Consider the following 26,631-nt stretch of genomic DNA (forward strand, 5'->3'; position numbering starts at 1 on the left):
TGCTCAGACGCACCAGATGGCTCATTTCAGTATTTAACATAAACAAGTTTTTGTCAAACCTATATCGAACCAGGAATAACCCCCAGTGAGATAATACATACATCAGGGTTCATACACTTTTTCACCAATAATTTTCCATGACCCAAAAAATTACTCTCAGCGGTACCACTAAAAATTGTTTATTTTAATATGGAACAGGAAAAGAAGGTCTGTATATTAAACATGTTGTGCCTATCTTAACAAATCCAATAGTAGGCTTACTAGCTTCTACACGCTAAAGCAACTCAAATCTCTCCGCAAGCAAAATACCTCGACAGTTAAATGCCATTTTACGCTTCATTACTATACGATACAGTATTTATCATTATAGTATTACTATTTTGTCGATTAGATAAAATATAAATTCTATTTGATGCAACTTTAGTTACATTTCCATGACTTTTCCCAAACTTTGGGAAAAATATTGTTTTCCATAACTTTTCCAGGGCCTGGAATTAGCTTTTTGAATTTCCATGACTTTTCCAGGTTTTTAATGACCGTAAGAACCTTGATACATAAATGAAGGTAGAAAGAACATGTTTATTGATTAAAAACTAATAAAAAAAGACTACATAAAATATGACAGTTACAAAGAAGACATAAAGGAATCTCGGATATCAATCAAGTCAGTCAGCCAGCTACAACTAATCTTCTCATTCATCTGCATCCGTCATCGTGTCACTCTTCCACTATGGCCGTCTTAATGATATCTGCTCGTCTCTGTTTGGCTGCCGTTTCAAACTTGGTGATGTCGTCGTTACAGGATTTTATCTTTGAGGGAAGGAAATTAAATGTGGATAAGTAATTGTGTGCAGTTTTTAAAATGCGTAACAAAAAGTAAGGATTAAAGAAAAACAGATCGAAGAAGTACGTTGGCAGTAACATAGTTGTATCTAAAACGTACAATCTGGAACTTGTGCCTCTCCTTCTGTAGTTTGAAGAATTCCTCCACGTTCAGCTCTTCTATTTTCTTCTTCAAGGCGATGAACTGGCAGGCTGCCGAATGAGATTTGTGCTCCTTTCTGGCAACAAAAACAAAAATAGTTATGAGTTAAACTAATATTTCATCCATGGTTCTTCTCTGAGCAGTAAGTTTATTAAAGTGATCATCGTACTCTGGGTCATCGTCTGGCTCCCAGCCCTCCAGCTCTTTGAGGCAGAAGAAACACATGGCGATGTCCGGGCAGTTATCTGAAGGAGTGTGTATGAAGCCAGCTTTGGCCATCTGGGGAAACAATGGAAGAGACAGACCACATTATAATAAAGGAAAAGCTTTATTTAATGCTGAAATGACAAGTTGATTGCAAAATGAATGGTACTTTGAAAGTAACCATTTAACCTTACTTTAACTCTGCTGTTTTTTTACTTGCATTTAATAGACCCAATGATTGAAAATATGAGCTATTAATCCACCATTAAATGAATGGTTCGCTGAAGTATTCCAAATGTTAGTTGTTGGTTCCAAATGTTTAAATGTTTATTGTCGGTGAACCTGAAGGTCGATTAAACCCAGGTTATTTAATTCCATTATTAACATGTTTTTAACTTTAGCTACAGCTAGTTGTTGTTGTGTTAGCTGTTAGCATTGTCAGCAGGATCAACCGTTTTTACTCACGTTCTCCGGCGTACACGAACAGTTTTCTTCAAACGGCCACCCCTCGAAAGTTTTCAGTCTGTTCTCATAAAAATACATTTTGATGGAGTCTTCGCTAAACGGGTCCATTGTATAGTTAAAATAGATGTCAACTACTTTTGTTTCAACCAGGATGTTTCCAACAGCTACAGAGCGAAGGGTGATTTCAAATTTTGGCGAAGTTCGCTTCGACTGTTTTGATTGGTGGATTTCTTCTTCGTGGATCAACGTGAAAATAAATACACAGGTCCGCCACCCAGTGGTCAGTGTGAAGCACTTACCGTAAACTTTTACTGGAGCTGAACTTTAACAAAAAATAACTCTAAACATTACTTTTAAATAAATATATTTTGGAAGACATTTCTCCCACCTTCCATACATTCATAAATAAATGTGAATCCTACATCATCTTCACTTTTTGTATTATGAGAAACAATTGGATGACTTTTATGTTCAGGGTCTTTGTATACTTTGTTAGAAAAAGTGGTGGGGACAATTTCTCCAGATTAAATTCAGCAAAGCAGAAGACAAACGATGTCCCTCCCCTATGTGTTGAGCACCTTCATGAAAAAACAATGAATAGACCTCTGGACCACCAATGAACTATAAGTGTTATTGTGATGTGATTGAGTGAATTTGTACCTTTATGCACACAACGAGCACACAGGTATGGAAGAAAGAACATGACATGAGAAAAACAATGAATACATGCACAAATACAGGAAGAAATACAGGAATACAAAAGTACAAGAATAAATCAATAAATATGGAAAGAAATATAAATAAAAAAATAACACACATTTCACTGACATGTATATATTTATTAATGTATGTGTGCATGTTTCACACACTGTTGTTTTGCTTGGAAGCCTTGTATTCTGTGGATACGACAACACCACATTGTTATTTTTTGTGGTCTTCATTTATTCAAATGACTCATAGAATTGGCTTAAAAAACGTCATTATTTGTAATGTATTTTTGTTAGCATTTTACAGGTCGGAGTTGTTTTTATATTCAGCGCATTTTCTGAATAAACCTGAGAGTCTGCTAAAAAAACAAACATTAAAAACAAAATAAACGTCACATTTTTCATGGGTAATGTAGTTCTTTGCTCTCATTGGTCCAAAACGCGACGCGCGGAATTCTGTGAGGGGCTTCCCTTCCTCTATCAACAACCGGTTCAGGACTGGAGTACCTTGTCCATTTTACCAACATTTTACCCTTTATTATCACTCACTAAATCAACAGTGTCAACAGTACCTAGCGTTACAAATGCGGACTACAGTTTCTTCTTCGGTGGTGTGACCATGGACGGACGGTGTGCTGTGGAGACTTGTGCAGAGTTTGGCTTTGCAAGAACCTCGTGCACACCCAGGATCAGGTGTGGTTTTGGGACAGATGTGCTCCTCTGCACTGGAAGCGACGAGGCTTATGTTTTCAGTACTCAGGAGAGGAAACTCAAGGTAAATAACTCATGTACTTTCAGTGGTGGACAAAGTACTTAAACTTAAATAAAAGTAGCAATTTCCCTGCATTCAAAATGTCTTCAGTCAAAGAATAAGCGTCAAAATGTGCCTGAAGTACAATAAGTAGAAGTACTCATTCTGCACACTGTCCCATTAAAACATTGTATAATATTGTATATTTATTTATTGATGCATTAACGTGTTCATCAATGTGTGCAGCTGGTAAAGAATTAGCTTTTTTGTACCTTCATATTAGCTTGTGAATTTCCTTGAGGGATCAAAGCTATTTTAAACCTTTAAAAGTACACATAATACATTATTTTTTCGTTATGAATTAGACTATTAATCAGAATCTGTTTTCAAACAAATGTAGGTGAGTAAAAACAACGGAATTTGTCTCTGATGTGTAGTGAAGAAGCAGAAAATGGATATATCCACTCAAGTACAGTACTAAATAACTGTCCACCACCATATACTTTACACTGACAGGCGTACTTGCAAATCTAGATATCTAAAGATAACTTTACGTCCACATTTTCTGAGTTTGATTCTCTTATGATGTGTTTTTTCAGGCTGTCCTCCAGTGTCCTGATCCTGTGAGTGACCTTGTTGTGAGTCATGATAAGCAGCGCCTCTATGTAGCCTGTAGGAGCGGAGTCTATTGTGTCAGTTCAGAACTTCTGCTATCCAGGTATGGACCCACATACAATAACGGTGCTCCAATGTTACTGCAGCACAATAGTATGTTCCTTTAAATCAGGGCTTTAAGTGGGCTTCCCTCAGACAAAGTTAGGATAACCCCCAAATCAAATGGCCTCATGTTTATTTCATTGATCCCATAGAGACCCAATAGTCGACCCAAGATAGCCTAAGATTTTTTTCAATATTAGATTTCATTTAGCTGATGCTTTTATCCAAACAACGTACAAAAAGGGTAGTAAACCATCAGGATACACACTATCAAGAATACTCTTCAAATAAGCCAAACCTTTAAAAGTCTTGCATATAAATATGTTGTTTTTGTTGCATTGTTTTGACCATCTATAACTTCAGACTACACAAAATAAATAAAAATGTCGCTCATAAGGCATTTAATAGTCTCTCACTCAAGTTAGAGAACAGTACATCTCCACAAACCTCTGTATCTTTTAAACATGTCTTTAATTCAATCTCACACATTTGGGCTACTTTATGTGATCTTCTTTTGTTTCACTCAGCCTCCTATAAAATAATATCCAGCCCCCCTCTGGGAAAGGCCTGCCTCCCACTATAAAAACCTCTCTTCTAGTTCACAGATAATCCATATGTTCTATATCGTGTTCAATTAAATCCTTTCAATGCCTCTTAAATACATGACCCCCCCCCCCCCCCCCCCCCCCGCAGGGTTAAAGGCTCCCCAGCTGATGCTTCCTCTGGTCCATCTGAGCTGAAGATCTCCTCTGAGTCTCTGGTCATTGCAGAGGAAGGAGTGTTATCGCTGCTCCTTGTCGGCTCCGTGCTTGTGACCCTTTCCCAAAGAGACGCATCCTGGATGTTGGCTCTGTACAAATCCTCAAACTACGAGAAGCTCAGCTCTTTCAGTCAGGTCTCAGGAGATGTAAACAGTGAGGAAACAAAAACAGAAATAAGAAGAAGTCCGGTGCTGATTTGTGTTCACTCAAGGGATGCAACACCATCGTCCTCCTCCTCTAATTCCTCATCAGATGAAGCTCCAAGTCAGGGCCATTTTCACCTCGATCCATTCCTCTTCAAACTTCTTTTTGGGGTCGATATCGCCCTCGCCAAATCCCCCGTTATCCTGTGTGGCCTTCCAGACGGGTGCGTGTGTTTCGTCCCTCTGCTTCTCCCAGGATCGAGGCTCCGAGTCCTGCACAGCCTGGAGCAGCCCGTCGTATTTGTCGGATCATCGGGTCCAGGACGGTGTTTGGTGGCAGTGGGTGAACTGGGGAGGGTGGTGCTGATGAAAGCCGACAAAGGAGGGTCAGCAGAGGGGAGAGGGAACGTTTTGATTGAGGGGTGTGTACCGGGGCCTGTGGTGTGTGGCTGTGTGGATAAAAACATTGTTTACTACAGCACGGGGTCAGACCTGCTGCTGCTGGATATATCAGAGGGGAAATCTGGAGAGGAAGGCCAAGGAAAGGATGAGGAAACACGCAGAAAGATGGACGCTGCCCTCCAAAGCCCCACCAGTTTAAATGTGTGTCGAGTCGTCGCTTTGGCCCCGCCGACATGCAACACTGCAGGTGAACAGGCCTTTCATTCAAAGTGTGTCAACCAATTACCAATGTCTCTCGGTTGAAATGAAAATCGCGTGTTAAGCATTAGATATTTTATGGTTTCGTTAGGTGTCACATTTTGAACTGAGGCTCAACAACTCACAAAACTCCCAGTATCTTTTCACAGAGACGTGACTTGAAATAATTCATGAGAAAAGAATGGAGACATACATTTCACAGTTTTTGATTTGCGGTCTCTGCATGAGAGTTGACTTTCCACACAGAACATTCTTGAATTAAAGCGGAAAAATTAAGGCTTTGAAGGTGTTTGGAAATAGACTTTCATCTTTGAAATGTAAGTGCTTTTAATTCTGCCATCACTGTTACAGCACAGTTGAGAAGTCTTCACGCATTCAAGGCTGCCATTTGTCATTGTAAAAATGCTCAGTGTTGTAAAATAAATAACCTTGATGTGTGTCTCAAACTATGTTTTTGCCAAATCACGAGGGTCCATGACTTTGTTGAAAGCCATTCATAAAAGACCTTGGATGTATTGTTTAAGAAGGCGTAGGAACCCTTCACACAGTAGTAAAAGAAAAGCAGTGATAATGTCTTGAACCAGAAAATGTATCTTTACACTGTTACATTTAACATTGATTAAATATGACCCTTCTCTCCATTCAACCTGTGACTCTAACCTGTGTATTTTTGCCTTATAGCTCCAGGTGTAGTGGAGCTGCTGGGTCTGTCTGTCAGAGGGCAGCTGCAGAGGATGCGTCTCCCTGTGAGGACAGAGGACAGCAGATTGTCCTCGGGGTCAGACTCTCAGGTGGGCCGCAGCGTCAGGGACCTGCTGTCCTCCATCGGGGACGTCTGTGAAAGGTGAACCCAACACAATAAACATTTATATTAGTCATAGCATGTAACTTTTCTGCATTCAAATGTCTAAGAACTACTGGATGTCTGTTTGTATTTGATTGAGTTGTGTACGTACATTATACCAAAACCATAGAAATCCACATTTCCATGTTTCATTTGTTCTCCGGTAATAGCAACATAGCTTCGGGGACAGAGCCTTCTCTGTGGCAGCCCCGAAGCTCTGGAACTCCCTCCCCCAAGACCTCCGTGAGTCTGATTCCCTCACCCTGTTCCAGTCCCGTCTCGAAACCCACCTCTTCAACTCTGCTTATCCTTAAACCCGCCCCTCCCCCCTCTGAACCAACATCCTCCTGACTGCTTTTCTGTTTTTGTTTTGTTTTTTGTTTTTGTTTTGTTTTTTGTTTTTGTTTGTTTTTTTGTTCTTGTTTTGTTTGTCGACCTGACTCATAATGTAAAGCGTCTTTGGGTCTAGAAAAGCGCTATATAAATCCCATTTATTATTATTATTATTATATCCCCTTATGTCAATGTTCTGATTGTATAACAGAAATGTCATAATGGCACTTTTTAACCAGTTTTGGCACTTTTTAAATTTCGGTCGTTCTCTATTTTCTATTTTAAGCAAGGGTCGGATTTAAGCCATCAAACTTCTGGATATTCAGTCAGAAAAACCAAAACATAACCTTAAATCTGCTTTATTTACAACAAAGAGAGCTTTGTGGATAGTTAGTGAATTATGGAAATGGTGGCGATGACAACCATGATCCCACTACTTCACGAAACATCCAAACTCTGCCTATTGTTATTGTTTTGATTGAGAAACCCCGAGTGGCAAATAAATGACTTGATGTACCTTTTTAATATTATCTTTCTGTTCATGTAAATATCATTTTCCTTCCTCTCCTTTTAGAGCATCTGTGCTGAAAACATCCATCAAATCCAAAAACCAGATTCTCCAGCACCTGAATCAAGTGCTCAACATCAGCTTCCTGTTGATGGCAGGTGCAAACGGTGCAGAGCCTCCTCCCCTCCAGGAGAATCCAATCAGATGTCGAGCTTCAACCAGTTGGAGCAGATTGCTTCAGGAAGACTCCCTGACCCTCACGTGTGTCCTGGATAACTCCAGTGCTTATGTTTTGGAGCGAGGCTGGACATTAAGCATCACTGTGTTTCCTCTGTGTCCTCCTCCCAGTGCAGGAGGAGAAAACCTCTCCGCAAACTTTTCATTCCCGTTCCAAAGCCTCCATCCAGGCGAGACGTTAGACGTGTCTTTGCCTCTAGCAGCTGCAGGCGAATCATCCTTCCCCGTGACAGTGAGCTGCTCCCTCCTCTTCTCCCTCGCCAGCCTCCTGGGAGAGGAAGCTGCAAACCTTCCCGCTCTGCAGAGCAGCTGCATCAGTTTGCCCCTGAACACCCTGACAGTGGATTGGCTGCACGCCCTGCAGGTGAGCAGCCCTAAAGCCGTCCAGGAAAAGATCACACCTCATGCGACAGATGCCATTGAAGCTTTTCTAAGATCACATCGAATAAGGTGCGGTGGGAACGCAGAGGGAGGAGGAGAAGGTGGATTAAAGTATTCAGCAAGTGTACGGGTGTCTGCAGAGTTACTGAGGGACACACTTATGGTGGTAAAAAGCTCACATTTAGACCCTGCAGGGACAAAGACGGCTCCTGAGAATGTGTGCCTTTCTCTGCTGGAGTGGCTGCTGTCTGAAGGTCCTGGAGGAGTGACGACGGGACAAAAAGGAGACCAAATCCCGATGAGGGGATCAGTGGTGCACGCACAGAGTCTAAACAGACATGCTGTCAAACTGACTGCCAAAGAGGTAAAGAATAATCTGATAATATATTCACAAAGGTACATCTTGTGTGCATTTATGATTAACAGTGCTTTGTTCTCCAGGTGAATGTAGGGGTGGAGGAGTCCCTGAACACGGTGGAGGTTCAGGTTCACAGCTCGTCTATAGCAGCGGTGTGTGGACTGCACCACGCTGTGCTGCGGCGAGTACAGGTACACACACACACACACACACACACACACACACACACACACACACACACACACACACACACACACACACACACACACACACACACACACACACACACACACACACACACACACACACACTTCTTTCCAGAGTTTTCTTTTGTCTGACGTTTGCAGGCACTTAAATGTTAAGTATTTATGTACACCCACTACTTATTGCAGACGGGTGCGTAGGAGTCTTGAGACGCTTCACCAGATGAAGGTCTTGGGGCTAAAAACTCTGAGTAAGCACAACATTGTTATTGCAAGTAAACATCAGTGTGCAGAAATGTTCTCTTCCCTTGGCTACACATCTATCTAAATCATTTTGCCATCTACATATTTGACTTATAGTCATTGGCACTATTTTCTGTATTTTTGAATCTGAGAGTGAGCAAACATGTTAGTTTTGGCGTTGCAAATTTGGATATTATGATGGAGGGACGTTAATCATTCCCTTACACAGTCACGACGTATATTATAACAATATTAACAATAACTTTGTTGTTCCTTAACACAGACTCTGCTGCAGAGAGCTCCAGAGAGAGCCGCGTCCACAAAGAGGGTCCAGAGTTTGGGGTTAAGAGAGGCGCTGCGGCGGGCCGAGGTACCTCACGTTCTCCCTTCCAGCTACATTTTCTACAGTTGGGTTTAAATCCAAAGTATCTTGTTGATTTGAAACCTTCCTTTGTCCCCCTCCTCTCCTCTCAGCACCTGCTGCAGCAGATCCAGCAAAGTCGAGTGTCAGGGGTCTTCAGTGGGGGGGCGTCCACGGAGCAGATGAGCCGAACGCTTCTCGACGTTTACCGAGAACTCAGAGAAAACCCTCTACTCATAATCTAACACTTCCTGCCCTCGGCTCGGTCCAGTGCTCTGTAACCCGTCTTTGCAGCAGATGCATGAAGAACAATTATCAGAAATGTCATTGCTATTGTAAACGCACTTTGGCATCAATATCAATTCTGTTTCCGTTTAATATTCTACACAAAGAAAGATTTACTATAGATTCCCTTGAGCTTTAAAAAAATAAAAGATAAACCTCGTGTTTTTTATATATCATTCATCGCGTTACCGATATTTTCTGATGAATGGATATACAAATGTCTCTCTTTGGTATGTCAACAAAAGGAAACAAACATTTCAAAGCTAGCTTTATCAAATGTGCAGATATCTGTTCGTAAAAATGTTTTGGGATATTGCCTTTTTTGCGTATTAAATATAACATCTCAGGAAACTTGTAATACAAAAAAAGATAGTTTTAATGTGTGAGTTTTAAAGGAACTGGGGAAGTTGAATTGAGATTGATATTAATTAACGTTTTAACCCCCACTCACCTGCAGTGCCTTTCTTCAAGGAGAGAAATTCAACATGTTCCTTTAACACGGCACCAATTCGCTTTGATGGAATAAAAACAAGAGTGAGTGAGACACCTGAGAAAGAGAAGTGGCATCCACAGCTCCTTCACATTTTTTATAGACATCATAACTATTCTAGGGATTGAACCTGAAGTGTTCTTGTGGTGGAAAACCTCCATTAAAACTCAGGACTGCTGCGTGTCTGTGCAATTAAACCAGAGGGTGAAAGCTTGAGGTGGGCGAGGATCCTCACATCACCTATAGAAAGACCTTCAGTAATGAATCTGACCTTTACTCTGACATGTGCCAAAGACATGCAACATCACTGTTTTAAAGGACATTTTATTTTTGTTAAAAGCTCTTTATGTAAAGCAACTAGTAGGGCTGGGAATTGCCCAATAAAGGACTTCAAGTTCTACGTCCTGATAAGAAATGTGACATTACTAAAACAAAACCTAACCCGCCGCCATACAGGTGTACTCTCAGTAAATGTAGATAAATGAGACGGGGACAAATGCAAAATCCACGCCTTTTCGTCGCAGCCTCAGACAACAATGCTATTGACTGTATTGATTAGTATACAGTACTTGTGATGTGCTGCAACCCATTTTCCCCTTGGGGACAAATAAACGAATACTACTACTACTAGAATGTTTGTCTCGAATTACACTTGTATTTAAGTTCCTAAGCTTGATGGTGTCTTGCATATCTGTTTTTTAAGGTGGCCGACAGGGGCAAACAAGCCGAAAAAGTTACATTAGAAAAACCTCGCTGCTTTTCCCGTTTGATTTTTTTTTCATGGCTCTGTTGTTTAAGTTATATTGATAAGCATTTTTTTTTTTTTTTTTTTTTTTTTTTTTTGGTTTCGCCGGTGTGGGCATGTGCGGGTGGAGGGAGGGGGGAGTGTAGTTATTGTACTGTGATATTACAATATAAATGAAATGGCATCAATTACTGTACTCTATAATGAAATAAAAAGACTTGAAAAAAATGAAAAACCTCGCTGCAGTTTCAAAAGCGATGCAAATGTAAAAACGCTGTCTGCATCACTTTTTATTGTCCTGGTTTCCGTTGTGTTAAAGTTCTTGGAGTGCTTTCGGCCACCATAGTTTTACCACTGTGCTGTCAATAATATCACACCTGTAAGGAGAGGGAGACAGTTTGGGAACATAAAGACAAGGAGAAAAGAAGGTTTTGGTTTGACATCTTCAGGGGTTGAAGAACATTGAGAAGTCTACTTGTCTTTATTGAAAGGAGGATTTTATTTCTAAAGATGGAGATGTTAGATTGGACAAAAATAGATCTTGCATCGCATGCTCTTTGGAAAAAATCTTAAGGAACAACACAAAAACTCTAAAGTTCATTCACACTCATGCTGCTGTTTGATCCGAAGCATTGTTCACGTCATCAGGACTTCTCTTGGTTCTTGTTCTCACACTCTCCTGTGATGTGAGGGTTTGACTTCTTTGTAACAGGAAGCTGGAATATGTGCGATTAATTCAGTACAAGTTGCACCTCGTCTCTGGTGCGTAAATGTCTTCCACCTTAAAGTGTCACAGACCTTTAGACTCTTGACGTCATACTGATGATGTAATGTTTTAATGTTTTAATACTCCCACAGGGCCGAGCTGCTCAGGCTGAGTCCGTCTCCCTTCAGCGTTCCTCCCTGGTCTCCTCGCAGGTATTTTCTGTTCTTCCCCCGGATGGCCAGGCGGCCGTGCTCCAGCAGCTCCACAGTGAAATCCTCAGGAACTTCGCCGTCTGAACACACCAGCCCGGAGCTGTTCACGTACCAGAACCGACCGTCCACTCCTGCAGGTTTGAACACAAGAACCAGTGAATGAGAGTGGAGCAACAGAATCAGTCTGTCTTTATCTTATTCAATTTGACATGTGCATAGTTAACTTGTTTCTCAATTTACTTGCATATTGGGTGACTTGCACCATTGTCTTACACTATTTTATTTCTATTTTTCCCTTCACGTCTACTGTACTTCTTCCTTTACTACTTCTATTTTTTGTAGGAGCCTTGGATGTAAGACTTTCATTGCCAAAACTAGGCTATAGTAGCTATTATGCATTTCAAAATAAAGCCTTTGAATCTTTGAGAAAAACCTTATTTACCTCAGGGGGAAAGTTGGATTTTATATCAGTTGCTCCGTTTTAGAATAACATGAAATGTGTAAAAAATATGCACATTGCATTACCATAACATTACATATGTAAAAATGCTTAAAAAACAGATTAAAGCTCTTAATATACAGTCTAACGATCAAAAGTTCCAGTTAACACAGGGTGGGTTATTGCAATGGTAATTTTTGCAGGTGAAGTATTCCTTTAATCCTCATGTTGAGTGTGTGCCCCCTGACCTCTGATGTGGTACGCCCCGTTGCTGAACTGCAGGCTGAAGATGTCGTAGACGGACCGGCTACCGTCCAGCAGGTTGGAGTTCTTGTGGTGACAGATGAAGCCGTTCTCTCCTCTCAGGATCAGCATCGGCCTGTTGATCAGTTTCAACGTCAGTTGCTCGTCCTCGCCTGTCAGAAGATGAGAGGAAAGTAATGGGTAAACTAAATATTGCAAACTTACTTTTCCGTTGTTTAATTCTGTACGTATTCCACAAAGTCTGGAGATCATTACTGATGCCAAAACATCCCCCTTAGTTAAGAAAGTGCCATAAAAAGTTACTTATTTTTCCGGTGCAGCAGTTAAAAATCCAACTCGTAGCAACAGATCACATCAATTTTTATGGCACAGTTATTCTCAAAATGTCTTAATTTTCACAAGACAACTTACAAATGTTCTTATTTCAACATCATTTTCACATCAGAGCAGCCAGAGAGAGTATTGGTGAAGAGTTGTAATGTTTATTAAAAACGTCTCTCACCTATGGAGTCACTGACAGCCAGCAGCTGGCCGTTCTTCTTGGTGCAGATGTATTTCCCATTGTTAGCTTTTAGTGCCACCTTGTGGCCGAGCCACTCCACTGAAAACATGCTGGTAGCTGACCTGCACATCACAGGACATTTTTGTAATGCTTTAACAGAAAATATTTTTGGTTTGTAAAAAAAAGTGTAAAGCAACTAGTAAGATTAAAGAAAAAAACTATATCAGTGGTCAGTTTTCAACATTTCCACACAAAACAACTCACCTAAAACGGCGCAGGTCTTCCATATTTAATTCAGATTATTTACTTTATTTAAAGAAAATATTTGCTTTTTTAAAATGATTCTATATTCATGTTATTTTTACTAATTTTTATATAATTTGTTCATGTTTATTGTATTTTTCCTCTACTCTATATTTATTTTTTCTTGATTTTAAATTTGTATTTTTTACTTTGAATTAGGGTTATGGGTTTGTTTATGTTCTGAACCAACCTATGGAACCAACACACCAAAGCAGTCACTCACACTTCAGTGGCTGAGCTCTGGATGCCTCCGTGGGCCACCAGGTCCCAGTAGTTCCCATGGCTGGTGCAGAACGTGCACTTCCTGGTTTCTTTGTCGATCTCCATCTGAAACGTCTCCATGTCCGTCTCGTCCTCCTGATTGGCTGCAAGGCTTACTCCTGAGAGGGGCAGAGGAAGAATGTGCTGTCAAAATTAAATACCATTAAAGCTTGAGAAGTCTGGAGCAATCCATCATAGCTGCTCACAATTGTTTGCTCAATTGTTTTGCCATGTTGTATTCCTATATGTGGATTTACTGTTGTGATAGGGGAGGCGTGTGGCGCAGTGGGCTAGTGCGTTGGTGTTCGGATCAGGGGAGCACAGGTTCAAACCCCACTGCAGTCAGCATGTCGTTGTGTCCCTGGGCAAGACACTTCACCCCAAATTGCTCCTCCCCACTATTGAGTAAGTCCAACAAGTGACATGTGATAATCCACAGAAAAGGTTGTTCACTCATAGATGCATGCTTTCCCTGCGCGGTGATACAGTTCACGGTGTAGTTCGGTCGAAAGAAAAATAGATATGAAGCTGCTCACAACTACGTCTATGGATTATCCTGAGTAAACGAGTCATGGTTTTAATACATTGCTGTTGAGTGCAATATAGTTTTGTTATTTTGAAGAGAAGGCAAACATGGCCTTTATCTCCTACACTTGGCAACTAACAACAAAACAATGTGAATTTAAAATTGCCCAATAGGTTTTGATTTTGATTTTGGGGTACTGTCTCTTTAAGGCAGCCTTAGTATGTGTGTTCACAAAAGTATTTCTTTTTGTTCTGAATAGGTGTGTGCATGAAATTAACAAATTCCTCTAAAAAATCTCCTCTCTTTCTTTCTTTGTGAAATCTCAGTGGCAAGCCGAAAACCAACAAAGTCATTTTGGGAAAACAGCGACATAGCGGCTTGCTAATCAGGCTGCATTGTTATGTTGAGTTTGGCCCAGCATGAAAGAGTTGCTAATCACATTTGACCCTGGGATGTAAGGTTATTTTTAAGTGATGCCTTTAAACTAAACTGAACCCCTGATCTGACTTTTCAAGTATAGCCAACATAAGGGTAAATACATTTTCACTGATTGGGGTTCATTCATGCACAGAAAATATATCTGTAAATAAAGTTAATTCACTAAATGTGGCTGTGCAGGAAATATTCCAGCAACAAGCTATCACATAGTAAATGTTCTTACAGTCATTTGCTATCAACACCTTTTGATTGCCTAACGCTTAAACCACTGAGAAACCAATTATTTTAGCTTTTTCTTTGCTAACACGTCAGATAATAACACGAGAAGAACACAACACAGTGACATCACTTCCGTGTCCAGGTTCAGGAGACATCTTTATTATTAAAGGGGCTCATTTTCAGGTTCATATTTGTATGTAGTTTCTCTACTCTGACATTTCTCCTTGCTTTAATGTTTAAAAACCTCTTTATTTTTCTCATACTGCCTGTGCTGCAGCACCTCTTTTCACCCTCTGTCTGAAACCAGAGCCCAGTCTGCTCTGATTGGTTAGCTGTTCGACTCTGTTGTGATTGGTCAACTGCTTAGATATGTCCCGCCCCTTAGCCTATCACATACAACGTGTGGGAGCGCTAGCCAATAGGAGAGTGAGTGTTACATAGTGATGTCACTATATTCTTGAAGTAAATAAAGGAGTCCAATGGAGGCGTTTCAAGCAGGGGGGGGGGAGGAGTGTGTGACCATTTACATGCACTAAAACCTATATAACACTCTACAGGAAAGGGAAAACGCCCAAAACATAATAAACTTTAACCCTTTCTCTGTTTAAGTAGTCCTTCTTGGTGACATTAAAACAGGCTGCTTTCATATTTTCTACTGTACTTGTAAATGTTGGCAGGAAAGAAAGCAGTTGTTCGCCCCCGACAAAAAGCAGATTACACAGAGCTCGTTAATTAGATGCGTCCAAATACATTTCTTAATCCTTTAACAGCCCTTATTTGTGCTCATTGCCCTCCCTCTTATCTCCCTGCTCCCTTCTCTGTCACCCTTATCCCTCCCTCCCTTCGCCCATATACTCCCCCACCTCCGGCCCTGCCTATCTGCCCTCTTCACAGCGGGGCTCTGATATAATCAGCTTTCAAGTGCTACCCGTCCAATCCCTCAATCCCCTCAATAAAAGAATAAAGGAAAAACCGGAAAAGACCAGAGGATTTTATGGTCCACACTTAGCGGGATGTACGGATAATTACCGAGCAGTCTCAACCCTCCAGCTTACTGAGCGATGAATGATCAAACATATGGAAAACACGCTCAAAAAATGTAACTGCATTAACTGGATATACTGGATTTATATACACCATAAAGTGGTTTCATACACCGTTAAAAGTACTCGTGTATAGAGGGGACTTTTATTCAACCAACAGGAACCAAACTCTTTTTTCTTTGAGAACAATGAGTGAAAAAATAAAAAGGGCACTTCCAGAATGCAATCCTCTGCCAAGGTCGTTTCCATAATTGAAAAATAATGAGTGTATCCGCCCCGTGATCTAAACTTTAATGGGTTATTCCTTGGCTCCTGCTGCACCATTCAAACCAAGTTTCGTAAACACTTCACTATTATTTGTTTTTGTAATCCCACTTAAAAAGAAGAAGAGAAGAAACGAGGTGAAAACATGACATTTTTAAACATTAATTTTCCAACCTAAACTCTCAATAGTGAATCTACATTGTCAGTCTCAGCTGAAGTGGTTCTGTTTCTTCAAATACAAACTCTTTAAGCATCCATTTTTTAAAACTCTGTAACTCATGGTACCTCCTTTCTTTCCTGCAGCCTTGGAACCTGCAGCTGTTTGCCAAGCTTTTCCTGGAAAGTGCGTTGGGAGGCTAAGAAAACTATTTGTGTGTGTAAAGCAGCAAGGTCGAGGCAGTTGAGGTAAGCTTTTCTCTTTATTTCTAACTTTCTCCGTTATTTAAATGATATATTGGGATACTTGTGGGATATCTTTAACATTGTCTTACTTCAGAGTGAGCTATAGATTCATTAATCAAAAGCTCCAGTTCCACCTTTAAGTGTTTTGATCCAAACACATGTTTTTCATTATCAGAAGCCTACCATACATCTTGGTTTTCAGGGCTACTGTCATCAAAAACCCTCCAATATCAAAGAAACGGGAGCGGCCCTAAAATCAAAGTTCAGGCTGACGGTAATGCTATTACATTTGCACATATTTCATTATCAACTAAAGTTTTGGGCGTATAAAACATGGCATATTGATTCTGTTTAGCCATGAGTTCAGTCTGGGCCAATGTAGTGATAATGATATGGCAAATAAAGACTAAGATATTGTCTGAATGAAGTGAGGTCCAATCAGGTCTTTTTCTACATTTCATAGTCATGTGTTCTTAGGGCATCATCAATAATAAACATGGGCTGTCACCTGGCTGTTGAGGGATGCATGAATATAAATTACATCTGCATAATCCCACATAAATGCACCTTCACGTACCACTTTAGAGAGCTCTATCACAGAGGTTTTTGACTGAAAACCCCCCCAACAAAATCTTCAAATGTGTTTATCACTTCAGCCTTGATGTGTGCTTTATGACAATGTGAATCCCGTCTGTTTTAAGATTCTTTTTTCGGGCATTTTGCTTTAATGTAATGCTAGTAGATATAGAGATGAGGAGGGAAAAAGGTGTTGACATGCAACAAAGATGTCATGGTTACTGAGCCGCCGGGACGCTTCATCCTATTCACACCCGATAAGGTAGACATCATGAGGTCTTACAATTGGAGAAATTATCATTGATCTTAAGTGCATTTGAAGCATACATTTCGGCCCCTCTACTCCACACCTACGCCTGGAGGCCCATCACTCTCATTCGCTCTCATCCCGACTCAATGTCATGCTTTGTCTACCTACTCCATGTGTCCATTTCACACTAATTCAACCCAGAAAATGATCCTCAGACAGGCCTCAGCTGGGACCTCGCCGGTCTGATTGATGAGAAGGAGAGAGGAATAGAGGAAAGAGAGAAGGATGGAGGACGGAGAGAAGGATGGAGGAAAAAGAGAAGGATGGACTAAGAGAAAGTAGATTAGATGCGCTGAAATCCAACCCAGCAATCTGAGATATCAATAGCTGTGTTGATGAACATCCATGACACAGAAGTTGGTCAAGCATGCAAACGACGGTGTTGCCATCGTCACTGATTAACTATGCATACTCCTAATAAGTGGTGGACTGTAACGAATACATTTACTGTTAGAATTTCAGGTACTTTACTGGAGTATTTTCTTTTTTGTACCACTTCATACTTCTACTCAACTACATCTCAAAGGGAAACACTGTACTCTTTACTTTCATACATTTAATGACATCTAAAATCATTTTATTTTAATATTTTTTACGGTACTCTTATTCTTAAGTATTCATTTGTGATTTATGTTGTGTCTTTATGTTTAATGTGGTTTTACTAGCTCGATATTAATTACTTTTTTTTTTATTGTATGCATTTATTTCTATCTCGGTAAAGTATCTTTGAGCACCTATAAGAGTGCTTGATAAATAACATGTATTATTATTTGTGATTTGCATTATTTCTATACTAAAGTACTGTTACTAAAGTACCATTCTCAATGCAGGACTTATAATGGAGCATTCTTACAGTGTGTTACTCTTTTATTACTTTTTACTGAATACTTTCTCCACCGCTGCTTCTAATCAGTACCCTCCCCCGTGTATCTACACAGCAGCAGTAGCACATTTTGGATCAGACCCCAGATCCACTTTCTGTTGTTGCCCTACCTGCAGGCTGCAAGTGGAGCAGGCCTAACTAATCCATCAGCGATAGCCCGCTCTGACATCCATTATTAATGGTAAGCTGATTCCACTATCCCCCTGTCCATTATTTCCCTCTTTCTCCCAATCATTCATCCTCCACAAATGCATTTTCTCTTGGTTTTTTATTTTCAGTCCATTCTTTTAATCCCCGTTTATCTGTTTCTGTGCTGTGTGTGTGTGTGTGTGTGTGTGTGTGTGTGTATGGATCGTGTGTGTGTGTGTGTGTGTGTGTGTGTGTGTGTGTGTATGGATCGTGTGTGTGTGTGTGTGTGTGTGTGTGTGTGTGTGTGTGTGTGTCTGTGTGTGTGTATGGATCGTGTGTGTGTGTGTGTGTGTGTGTGTGTTTGTGTGCATGTGTTTATAGAAGGTTTTTCTCTCGTTAGACAATCATCTCTTTTTCTCTTTCAGGGCAGAGTGGACCACAGGGAGGGGATGAGAGACATGATGACAGATCTACATGCTAAGACACACACACACACACACACACACACACACACACACACACACACACACACACACACACACACACACACACACACACACACACACACACACACACACACACACACACACACACACACACACACACACACACACACACACACACACACACACACACACACACACACACACACACACACACACACACACACACACACACATCTCAGGATAGATAGATATTTATGTTTTACGTTACTGTTTCTTTAACACTTTTTCCAGCTACCTCCTTACAGTTGACCCTCTTATCACTAACCCATTTACCACATTTGTACTCACTTTAAAATAGAAAGCCAATGTCACTCCTCTGTGCTAAATGGAGCAGAAACAAAGGTGCTAAATGTGTGTAAAGACACAGGTGACATTAGGGAGGATAAAGAGCCCACCTGTCTCCACACACAGTCCTATTGTCCTCGAGTCCTTTGAGAGTTGTATCCCCCCCTCTCTGCTTTCCGTTTCCCTCCTATTCATCATGTCATACGCAGATGTAGACAAGGTATATTTACCCAAGAAGCTTTTTGAGGTACTCGCATGTAAGGATTTCCCCTTTTATCCCTCTTTATTCTAACGATTCTAACCTAACAATTAAACCTTTCACCTAAAACAGATTTTTTTTCCTGCAGTAAATGTCTGATGTGCTGGGGTTAACCCGGGATAGATTAGAGAGTTAGAGCGGGACCCGGAGGGGCAGAAGCTTTGGCCCCAGGTGAGAGGCAGCTTGGGTTTCTGAAAGCAGACTCCCCCCCCCCCTCCGCCTTCCAGGAACAGGGGCCAACTTCATCAATAATTCAACACACCTCAACTCACCACTCTCCGCAGCAGGATGGTTCTGTGTGGGCGAGTGTGTCGGAGGGAGATAAAGCTTTTGTTTGTGTAGAACAAGTGTAGGAAGAGAGTAGACAGTAACACAGAAGATGCTGCTTTATATACTTTATGCATGTTACACTGCACAACATTTCCCTTCCCTTAAACCAATCAGTTAACAGTCCTCGCAGTCTGTCGGTTTCTGCTCGAAGCTCCCACTGCTACCCAGGAACAATAAGAGGGGCAGAGGTTGGGTTACAGCGCCGGGGGCTGCAGAAACTCGACCCTGCAGACAAGAATCTGCAGCCTGCGGATGGGTGTCATGGCCAAGTATGCCGACAAGCATTGTTAGTGTATGCTAATCCACCTCAACTCCAGCTTCAAATCAAACCAGAGAAACCATTTCAGCAACTGTCCTCGTCTGTCGAGTGGTAACATTTACATTACATTTCATTCAGCTGATGCTTTTATCCATGCGATTTACAATAAGTGCATTCAACCATTAAGAAACAAACTAAAAAGCAAGAATCCTTGAGGTACATTGTTCTATAAACGCAACCAGATTAAGTGCTACTGCATTAAGTTAACTTAAAACGTAATCCTTTGTAAATGCGAGTTACAGAAGAGATTTTGTTTATAATTTTTTGGCAAAGATACTGTCGACACTGGTACGTTTTCAGTCTTCGATGCACACTGACTGACTGACTGACTGACTGAAGTAGGATTTTAGTTTTGGGATCACCCTGAAACCTGCTGTTGACGGCCAGCAATCAAACAAACTCGGAGTGGTGTTTGAAAACCTAGTACTGAAACTTAAAAACGAACCAAATCTAACCAAATGTAATCTCAAAACAAAGTTTACAAAGAGCACAATCAACGGGGAAGCCAATAAAACCGAACTTAATACTCAGCGGGGTCCAAGATCTGTTTCAATCAAATGTCCGGGATGCCATGACACCTGATAGCCACAATTACATTGTTTTCTAGTTTTTAGGCCGATCAAAGAAATCCAACCTTTGAGAAAAAGCCCAATGTGGAGCAGGTGTAATCCATCAGTATTGTAGTGTGATGTCGTGCCCGCATGCTGATCAAATAACGCACTCCAACGGCCCCGTGACAAGGCCGAGGGGTAAATACATAATACAGTATCAACAGAGCATTACTGCAGTATATAGGTTACAAGCAGCTGTTTCAGTAAAGCCTGAAGGGTAAAAGCCTAGTGTGTTCACACCATTACCCAACAAAGCCAGGAGGTACATTTGAGAGGGAGAAAGGGGATTTTCCAGAAGATCACCATTTATGATAGATTATTTGGCTCATTTCTATTAGAAGTGCTGAATTTTATGAGGGGTATCCAGCATTACAGGAATACAACACTTTCTCCGATAACATCAAATCTCATTCATGAAAACTTGAACAGATATTCCCAACATGGGTGCAAAACAAATCTGTTATTGGACCGATGCAATACTTAATACCCACGGTGGATTAAACCTAAATCAACTGCAGCCCTAAAACTAATCGTATCAGGTCTCAGACATCGGACTGATTGTCTCCCCTATCAGCCTCATCTTGTTTTCCTGACTATCCAATGTGATGTGAATGCATGTTGATGTGCAGACTACATTACCCATAATTACCATGCATCCCTTATCAGTTGTCAATCTCAAGAGAGTGGCTCATTCACTCAACGATGCATATTCAGCTACTTCCTGTGAATTGTAAGCTCAGTTTTCTGGAGGCATATCAGTGCACACAGTATGTAAGTATATAGGCTAGTAGTAGTAACTGTAGTAGTTGTAGTATTTGCGCCCCCTCTGCTTCATTATGCATGTGTGTAGGTCAGTGTCTCATGTGACCACCTTTAGTGGCACATCAGGTCAGACTTAAGCCATTCAATCACATCTTTGGGACCCTGTGGAAGACTTTAGGGAATAACAGTTGGGGTTTGTGAACACATCCTAAAGGCTATTTTTTTTTTGTGTAGCATCATACATACACTGACGCATTTTTAACCAACTTTATTTGACTAGATTTATTGCTCACAATCTTGTTGAATTTAGTGATTGTTAATTATGTGTTGTGCAGTTGTGTCAGTGTCTTGCAGCTGCTGAACAACCCCTGCCTATGTAGATGTGCCTGGTTAATTGGACTGTGCCATTCCCCTAAAACTTGAGGGTTGTTTTCAAAGAAGCCCCTTCACCTAAGCCCATCATCGTTTAATAGTGAAGAGTCTTCTCTCCCCTGCACTCAACTATGGACTGGCCAGCATTGTTATACATTCCTGCAGTGTGGAGAGGAAGTTGGTGGGCAGAAGAGCACTCATCCTGTCACCCATTCTTTGAAGTTGTGTGTTTAGTTTTAGCATGCCCTGGTCCTTCACAGTGCATGAAAGCAAGGCCACTGATGCGTCTTTGTTTTCCTTACCTTGTCTTATGGAGACATATCGCCCATTGGCGGCGGTCAGGACCACCTGTGGGTGGCTCTCCTCCAGGTCAAACAGTTCATCTTTGCCCGGCTTGGAGCAGCGTCCGGACCTCAGGGTGCCCGTGGGCCCCATGGGGGACAGATACTTCCCCTCACAGTCTTTAAAGGCCAGCTTCCCACACTTCAGCTCCAGCGTGTACGCAGTTGCCCTCCCGCTCTGCGTCACCAGCTTCCCATCGTTGCTGAGGAAGCGGCTGTCGCAGGTCTTTAGGCAGTACTTTCCCTCCTGGTACACCAGGGTGAGGAGCGCCGCCACCCCCCAGGGGATGTTCATATCCACGGCGATCTCCCCGTCCTCCATGGAGAGGTGGGCGTACCGCTTTCGGGCCACGGACAGCAGGTTGGACTGGGGGTGTAGCGCCAGGTGAACGGCCCACAGCTCGGCGTCTGTGATGAGCTGGGCGAAGCAGGACAGGTGGTCTCGAGACCCTCCGAAGAAGCGCAGGTGCGGCTCGGACTGCAGGGCCCAGCTGCCGTTGGACTGAGCCACGATGAGGAAGCGGCAGTCTGCGTGCTGCCCGTCGGCCTCGCAGGTCACCCTGCCGTCCTTGTCGGAGGCAAGGTAGCGGCCCAGGTGGCTGCGCAGGTAGACCACCTGGGGGTCCTGAGGGTCCTGCTCCAGAGTCCAGATCTGCTTCTTCTTCAGGCTGGGAGCTGATGCATTCAGCTGAGGGAGAAGGAAGCAGAGCGTGAAGGCTTTTTAGTCTTTTGTTTAACTGACATTTATTAATTTAAGATAATATTAATTTAAGATAAACCCTGTTGAGATTAACCATCTCGTTTTCAAGGGGGTCCTAAGATATGGTACAAACCGCAAGAAATTAACAAGAAAACAAGCAAACAAAACAAATTGGACATTAGGCAGAGAGGCCAAAAACAAAAAATGTATCCGAGCAATAATACAAATAAATAAATACAAATAGTGCTTTGTACTTGTGAATTCATCAAAAGCATGAACAGTTAAGAGCATTTCAAACATTTCAAAATAAGTTAATTGTCCTTAATTTTCCTTGCTACCTTAGATGCCCGAGTGATAAGTCGGTCAAAAAGGACCCGTATTAGAATAATATGTGTTTTTATGTAATTTTTGTCATTTTGGTTAAGGAAAATCACTTGTATAATATTTAGTATTATATTTTGGTTCACACTAGAAATATTTTATATTTAATTTTCCACTATTTATCATTTTAGAAAAAAAAAAATTTCGATAGAAAATGCATGCGGGTCATTTTTGACCCACTTATGGAAGCTTGGGGTAGAAATACAAAAACTACAATTTCTTAAAATTTAAATTTAAAATTTGAATGGCATGATATCCAAAACATGTTTTTTGAGGAATAGCTGGAATATGAAATTATAAAAAAATGTAATTACAAATATACTTCAAGAAAACCACCTCACCGGGTCAAAAAAGACCCACTTATGGAAGCTTGGGGTAGCAATACAAAAACTACAATTTCTTAAAATGTATAACATTTAAATTTAAAGTTTGAATGGCATGATATCCAAAGCATGTTTTTTGAGGAATAGCTGGAATATGAAATGATAACATTTTTTAATTACAAAGATACTCTAAGAAAACCACCTCACCGGGTCAAAAAAGACCCACTTATGCATCTGAGGGTTAAAATGCTGCGGTATAGAAAAAAACACAAATTGGGATCAATTAAGTAAATGTCATCTTAAATACTTTTGTGTTGTTGTATTGAATGACGTGTTTGTACCTTGAAGCCAAAAGCCTCTGCGGTGAGGTAGCGACCCTCGTGGTTTATGAGACCAAACTGCAGCTTCAGAGGACGATTCCCATTAGCAGGCATCTTCACCTGTGGATTCAGGAATGTGAGACAGACGGAGAATGAGTTAGGGATGAGGAAAAGGAGAAAGAGAGTAGGGTAATAAACCTGATGCAAGAGTAAGAGGTATGCATAAAAAAAAACGAGGCATAATGGGTTTTTTAAGGAAGGAATAAGACAGGCTATGTAAATCATGGAGAATGATGAAAAGAGAAATACTTCAAGACAGGAAATCAATTCATTAAGGTACAGTATATAAAGCACTCTCAAGACCACCAATTCCTTCCCCCGCCCATGGCTTCATTATACATTTTTCCAGCCTTCCTAATTTACTTACTGTGGTTTTGTGGCTTCCCCTCTGCAGTTTCTTGCGGCTCTAATTCCAGCTCCCAGATTTAAGAGGCTTCTTTTTCCTCCAGGCGTCCTCTTGTAATTCTTTCTCTCTCGATGGCTCTGGCGTTGTGTTGATCGGGGATCCCACCACTAACCCTCCTCTCCCTAATCAGGCAGAGACTTGAGTCAGCCTTGATCTCTCTTTAGGTCTGGCTTCCACCTCTCTTTCTCTGCAGACTAATTTTGCTTATCTCCACTCCTGCAGTCGACCCTGTCTCTCTCTTCCAGCCTAACTCCTGTTCTTGCTTGACTTGTTATTCCCCCTGAAGGCTCAATCACCTGTTCCCCGCTGACTCTCCTTCCCTTAGCTTTTACCCCCTTCTTTTGCCAACTATCTTTGAATCACATCCAGTGCACTGACCTTCTTCTTCACCTTCCTTGAAGTCCCTGGTTTGTCAGACAAAAGTTTGATCAGTGAAGAAGAACATCCTCCTGCAAATGTTATGGAAGTGCATTGAAGGACTCCTTCACTCTTCCCCTAAACATAAGCCGTCCATCACATCTGAACTCGGCAACAAAGGGCCGCTCTCTTCTTAAGCCTCCCTCGCTCGCTCTTTCCTCCCATCCTCTCCCTTCTCCCTGCCAGCCTTTCTCTAACCTGCCATGTGTATAATCCTGCCTTTCTCTGCGCTTTATTCCCAGCTCTTCACTTCGCCTCTTGCTGCGACACATAAAGACAGGTAAGGAGAAACAACACACACACACATGCACACACCGCCGGGTAACCAGAGCACACCCTGTGCCGGCAGGGTAAGTTGCCTGAGTGCGGATCCCCTTACGCTCCTATGTTAGGGGTTTAGTTACACACCTTCTCTGATTGCAAGCTCTCTGGGTCAGTCCTAGTGGGGACATGTGTCTGAGAGGCGAGTGTGCATCCGAATCTGCACTGAAAAAACTGAAACGTTTATTAAATGTATCATGTCAACAGATTTCACCTAGCTGTATTGGGTTAGTTGAAAGCAATAACATTAAGTTGGATCTAATACCATAAACGTAATATTATTGCTTTCAACTAACCCAATACAGGTAGGAAATCTGTTGACATGATATATTTGATTAAAGTCAACGTTTCAGTTTTTTCAGTGTGGGAGCAGTGGGGGAAGAAGTATTCAGATGCTTTACTTGAGTAAAAGTACCAATACATTATTGTCAAAATACTTAATTACAAGTAAAAGTCCTGCAAACAAAATCTCACATAAGTAAAAGTACAGAAGTATTATCAGCTAAAAGTATTAGAAGTAAAAGTACTCATTCAGAATAAATGCCTTTTAATTGACAAGTTCCTCAAAATTGTAAAATAAGTAAATGTACTTTGTTAGCTCTGTTAGGGAGACAAGCAAAGGGGAAAGGAAATGGCGGGCCTTTTAAGGAAACAATAATAAGCTAATCAACATATGGGGTGTTTGAATGACGTGTGTGTGTGTGTGAGTAATCAACCTCGCCAATCAGCCTATTATAAGTCTTCTTTGCAGAATAAACAGACGTGTCTGTTCCTGAATCCATCTAATCCTCAACCCAATCATCCCAACCTGGCTAATCTACACACACGCACGCACGCACGCACGCACGCACGCACGCACGCACGCACGCACGCACACACACACACACACACACACACACACATACACACACACACACACACACACATACACATACACACACACACTCCCCCTTCTGCTTGTCAATGGCTATAAACATACACATCGACTCACTGACCCACGGCAACATGCGTGTCATCACCACACACACACACACACACACACACACACACACACACACACACACACACACACACACACACACACACACACACACACACACACACACACATACAAAGGTCGGAGGAGGGTCCCAGGGTTCATAGTAAACACCACCCACCTAAAGATTTACTCCTCCTGACCCAGACTTGAACTGCTGTGCTTTACGTAAAAAGTGATAAACACTGCTTGTGTCACACACACACAAACTCTCTCTAACACACACAAACACACAAACTCATGCACACGCACCCACACACACACAAACATATACACACACACACACACACACGCACAAGGACTCGCTGTTATTGAGTTTGTGAACACTAAACAGACAGCAAACTTTTTTTTTCCATTTGTTCTTAAACTTTGCTTATTTTGTTGCTAGTTTACTCCCACAGTATGTGACTAAAGTCAACATATTAAATACGATAAGAAGACAGGAACAGATCATTGGCTATGAGTAAGAAAGCAGAATTCAAAATCATATATCCAATTATCTTAGTATCATGAATCACTTTTACCCTCACACAATATTTATAAAAACCCTATAAATGCATCAAAATATCCTAGCAACACCAAAACCAGACATGAATCCAAAGCCACGGTTACTTTTTACTGTTTAATGACTGACAAAAAGTACTTTAATGCCTAAATAGATCTGAATAATTTAAATACAATTGACTTGCTTGCCTAATCGTCCGGTGTAGTCTAATATGAATCCTTCCATCTTAAACATTTGACAACATGTTTAATTGAATTGATTTGACACACATTATTTAAACTGACATTAAAGGGACGTTTAATGGCATTGGCAATGTACAATATGGTTGTACAACAAGACACTTTATGTGGTCAATTAAGACGTTTGAAAACTCTGCAGTACGTACCGTATGTATGTTCGTAAACACTCTTAATGACTCAGTTAAATCTCTCCACTACAAACTGCTTTTTGACTTGGACAAGACATCTGATATCCTTTGTGTAAGCGGAGCTGCCTGTGTGCAAAATGTGTGTGGAACAA

General features: G+C 41.3%; 3 protein-coding genes across 5 annotated transcripts; 1 reads left to right on the forward strand and 2 right to left on the reverse strand.

Moving 5' to 3' along the window:
* Nucleotides 1-559: 559 nt before the first annotated feature.
* Nucleotides 560-1,878, reverse strand: birc5a (baculoviral IAP repeat containing 5a). The gene is made up of 4 exons (XM_079659718.1): nt 1,655-1,878; nt 1,155-1,264; nt 944-1,061; nt 560-810 (listed from the first exon to the last, which is right to left on the reverse strand). The coding sequence occupies exons 1-4, from the start codon at nt 1,760-1,762 to the stop codon at nt 718-720; spliced, it is 429 nt and encodes a 142-aa protein (XP_079515844.1). The 5' UTR covers nt 1,763-1,878; the 3' UTR covers nt 560-717.
* Nucleotides 1,879-2,823: 945 nt separating this feature from the next.
* faap100 (FA core complex associated protein 100) lies at nt 2,824-10,466 on the forward strand. Of its 2 annotated transcripts, none has more exons than XM_079657045.1 (8): nt 2,824-3,136; nt 3,712-3,830; nt 4,523-5,382; nt 6,075-6,237; nt 7,145-8,060; nt 8,138-8,245; nt 8,784-8,870; nt 8,975-10,466. In XM_079657045.1, the coding sequence occupies exons 1-8, from the start codon at nt 2,981-2,983 to the stop codon at nt 9,104-9,106; spliced, it is 2,541 nt and encodes an 846-aa protein (XP_079513171.1). In that variant the 5' UTR covers nt 2,824-2,980; the 3' UTR covers nt 9,107-10,466. The 2 variants fall into 2 exon arrangements, with proteins under 2 accessions (XP_079513171.1, XP_079513172.1); XM_079657046.1 differs by having other exon boundaries at nt 5,213-5,382.
* Nucleotides 10,467-10,643: 177 nt separating this feature from the next.
* fscn2b (fascin actin-bundling protein 2b, retinal) lies at nt 10,644-24,594 on the reverse strand. Of its 2 annotated transcripts, XM_079660225.1 has the most exons (8): nt 23,795-24,594; nt 23,389-23,487; nt 23,255-23,296; nt 21,605-22,331; nt 13,031-13,187; nt 12,505-12,626; nt 11,987-12,154; nt 10,644-11,430 (listed from the first exon to the last, which is right to left on the reverse strand). In XM_079660225.1, exons 2-8 carry the CDS (start codon nt 23,479-23,481, stop codon nt 11,225-11,227), a joined length of 1,515 nt encoding a protein of 504 aa, XP_079516351.1. In that variant the 5' UTR covers nt 23,482-23,487; nt 23,795-24,594; the 3' UTR covers nt 10,644-11,224. The 2 variants fall into 2 exon arrangements, with proteins under 2 accessions (XP_079516351.1, XP_079516352.1); XM_079660226.1 differs by lacking the exon at nt 23,255-23,296.
* Between the last annotated feature and the right edge of the window lie 2,037 nt (nt 24,595-26,631).

The sequence above is a fragment of the Notothenia rossii genome, assembly GCF_949606895.1.
Source record: "Notothenia rossii genome assembly, chromosome: 11".
NCBI lineage: Eukaryota > Metazoa > Chordata > Actinopteri > Perciformes > Nototheniidae > Notothenia > Notothenia rossii.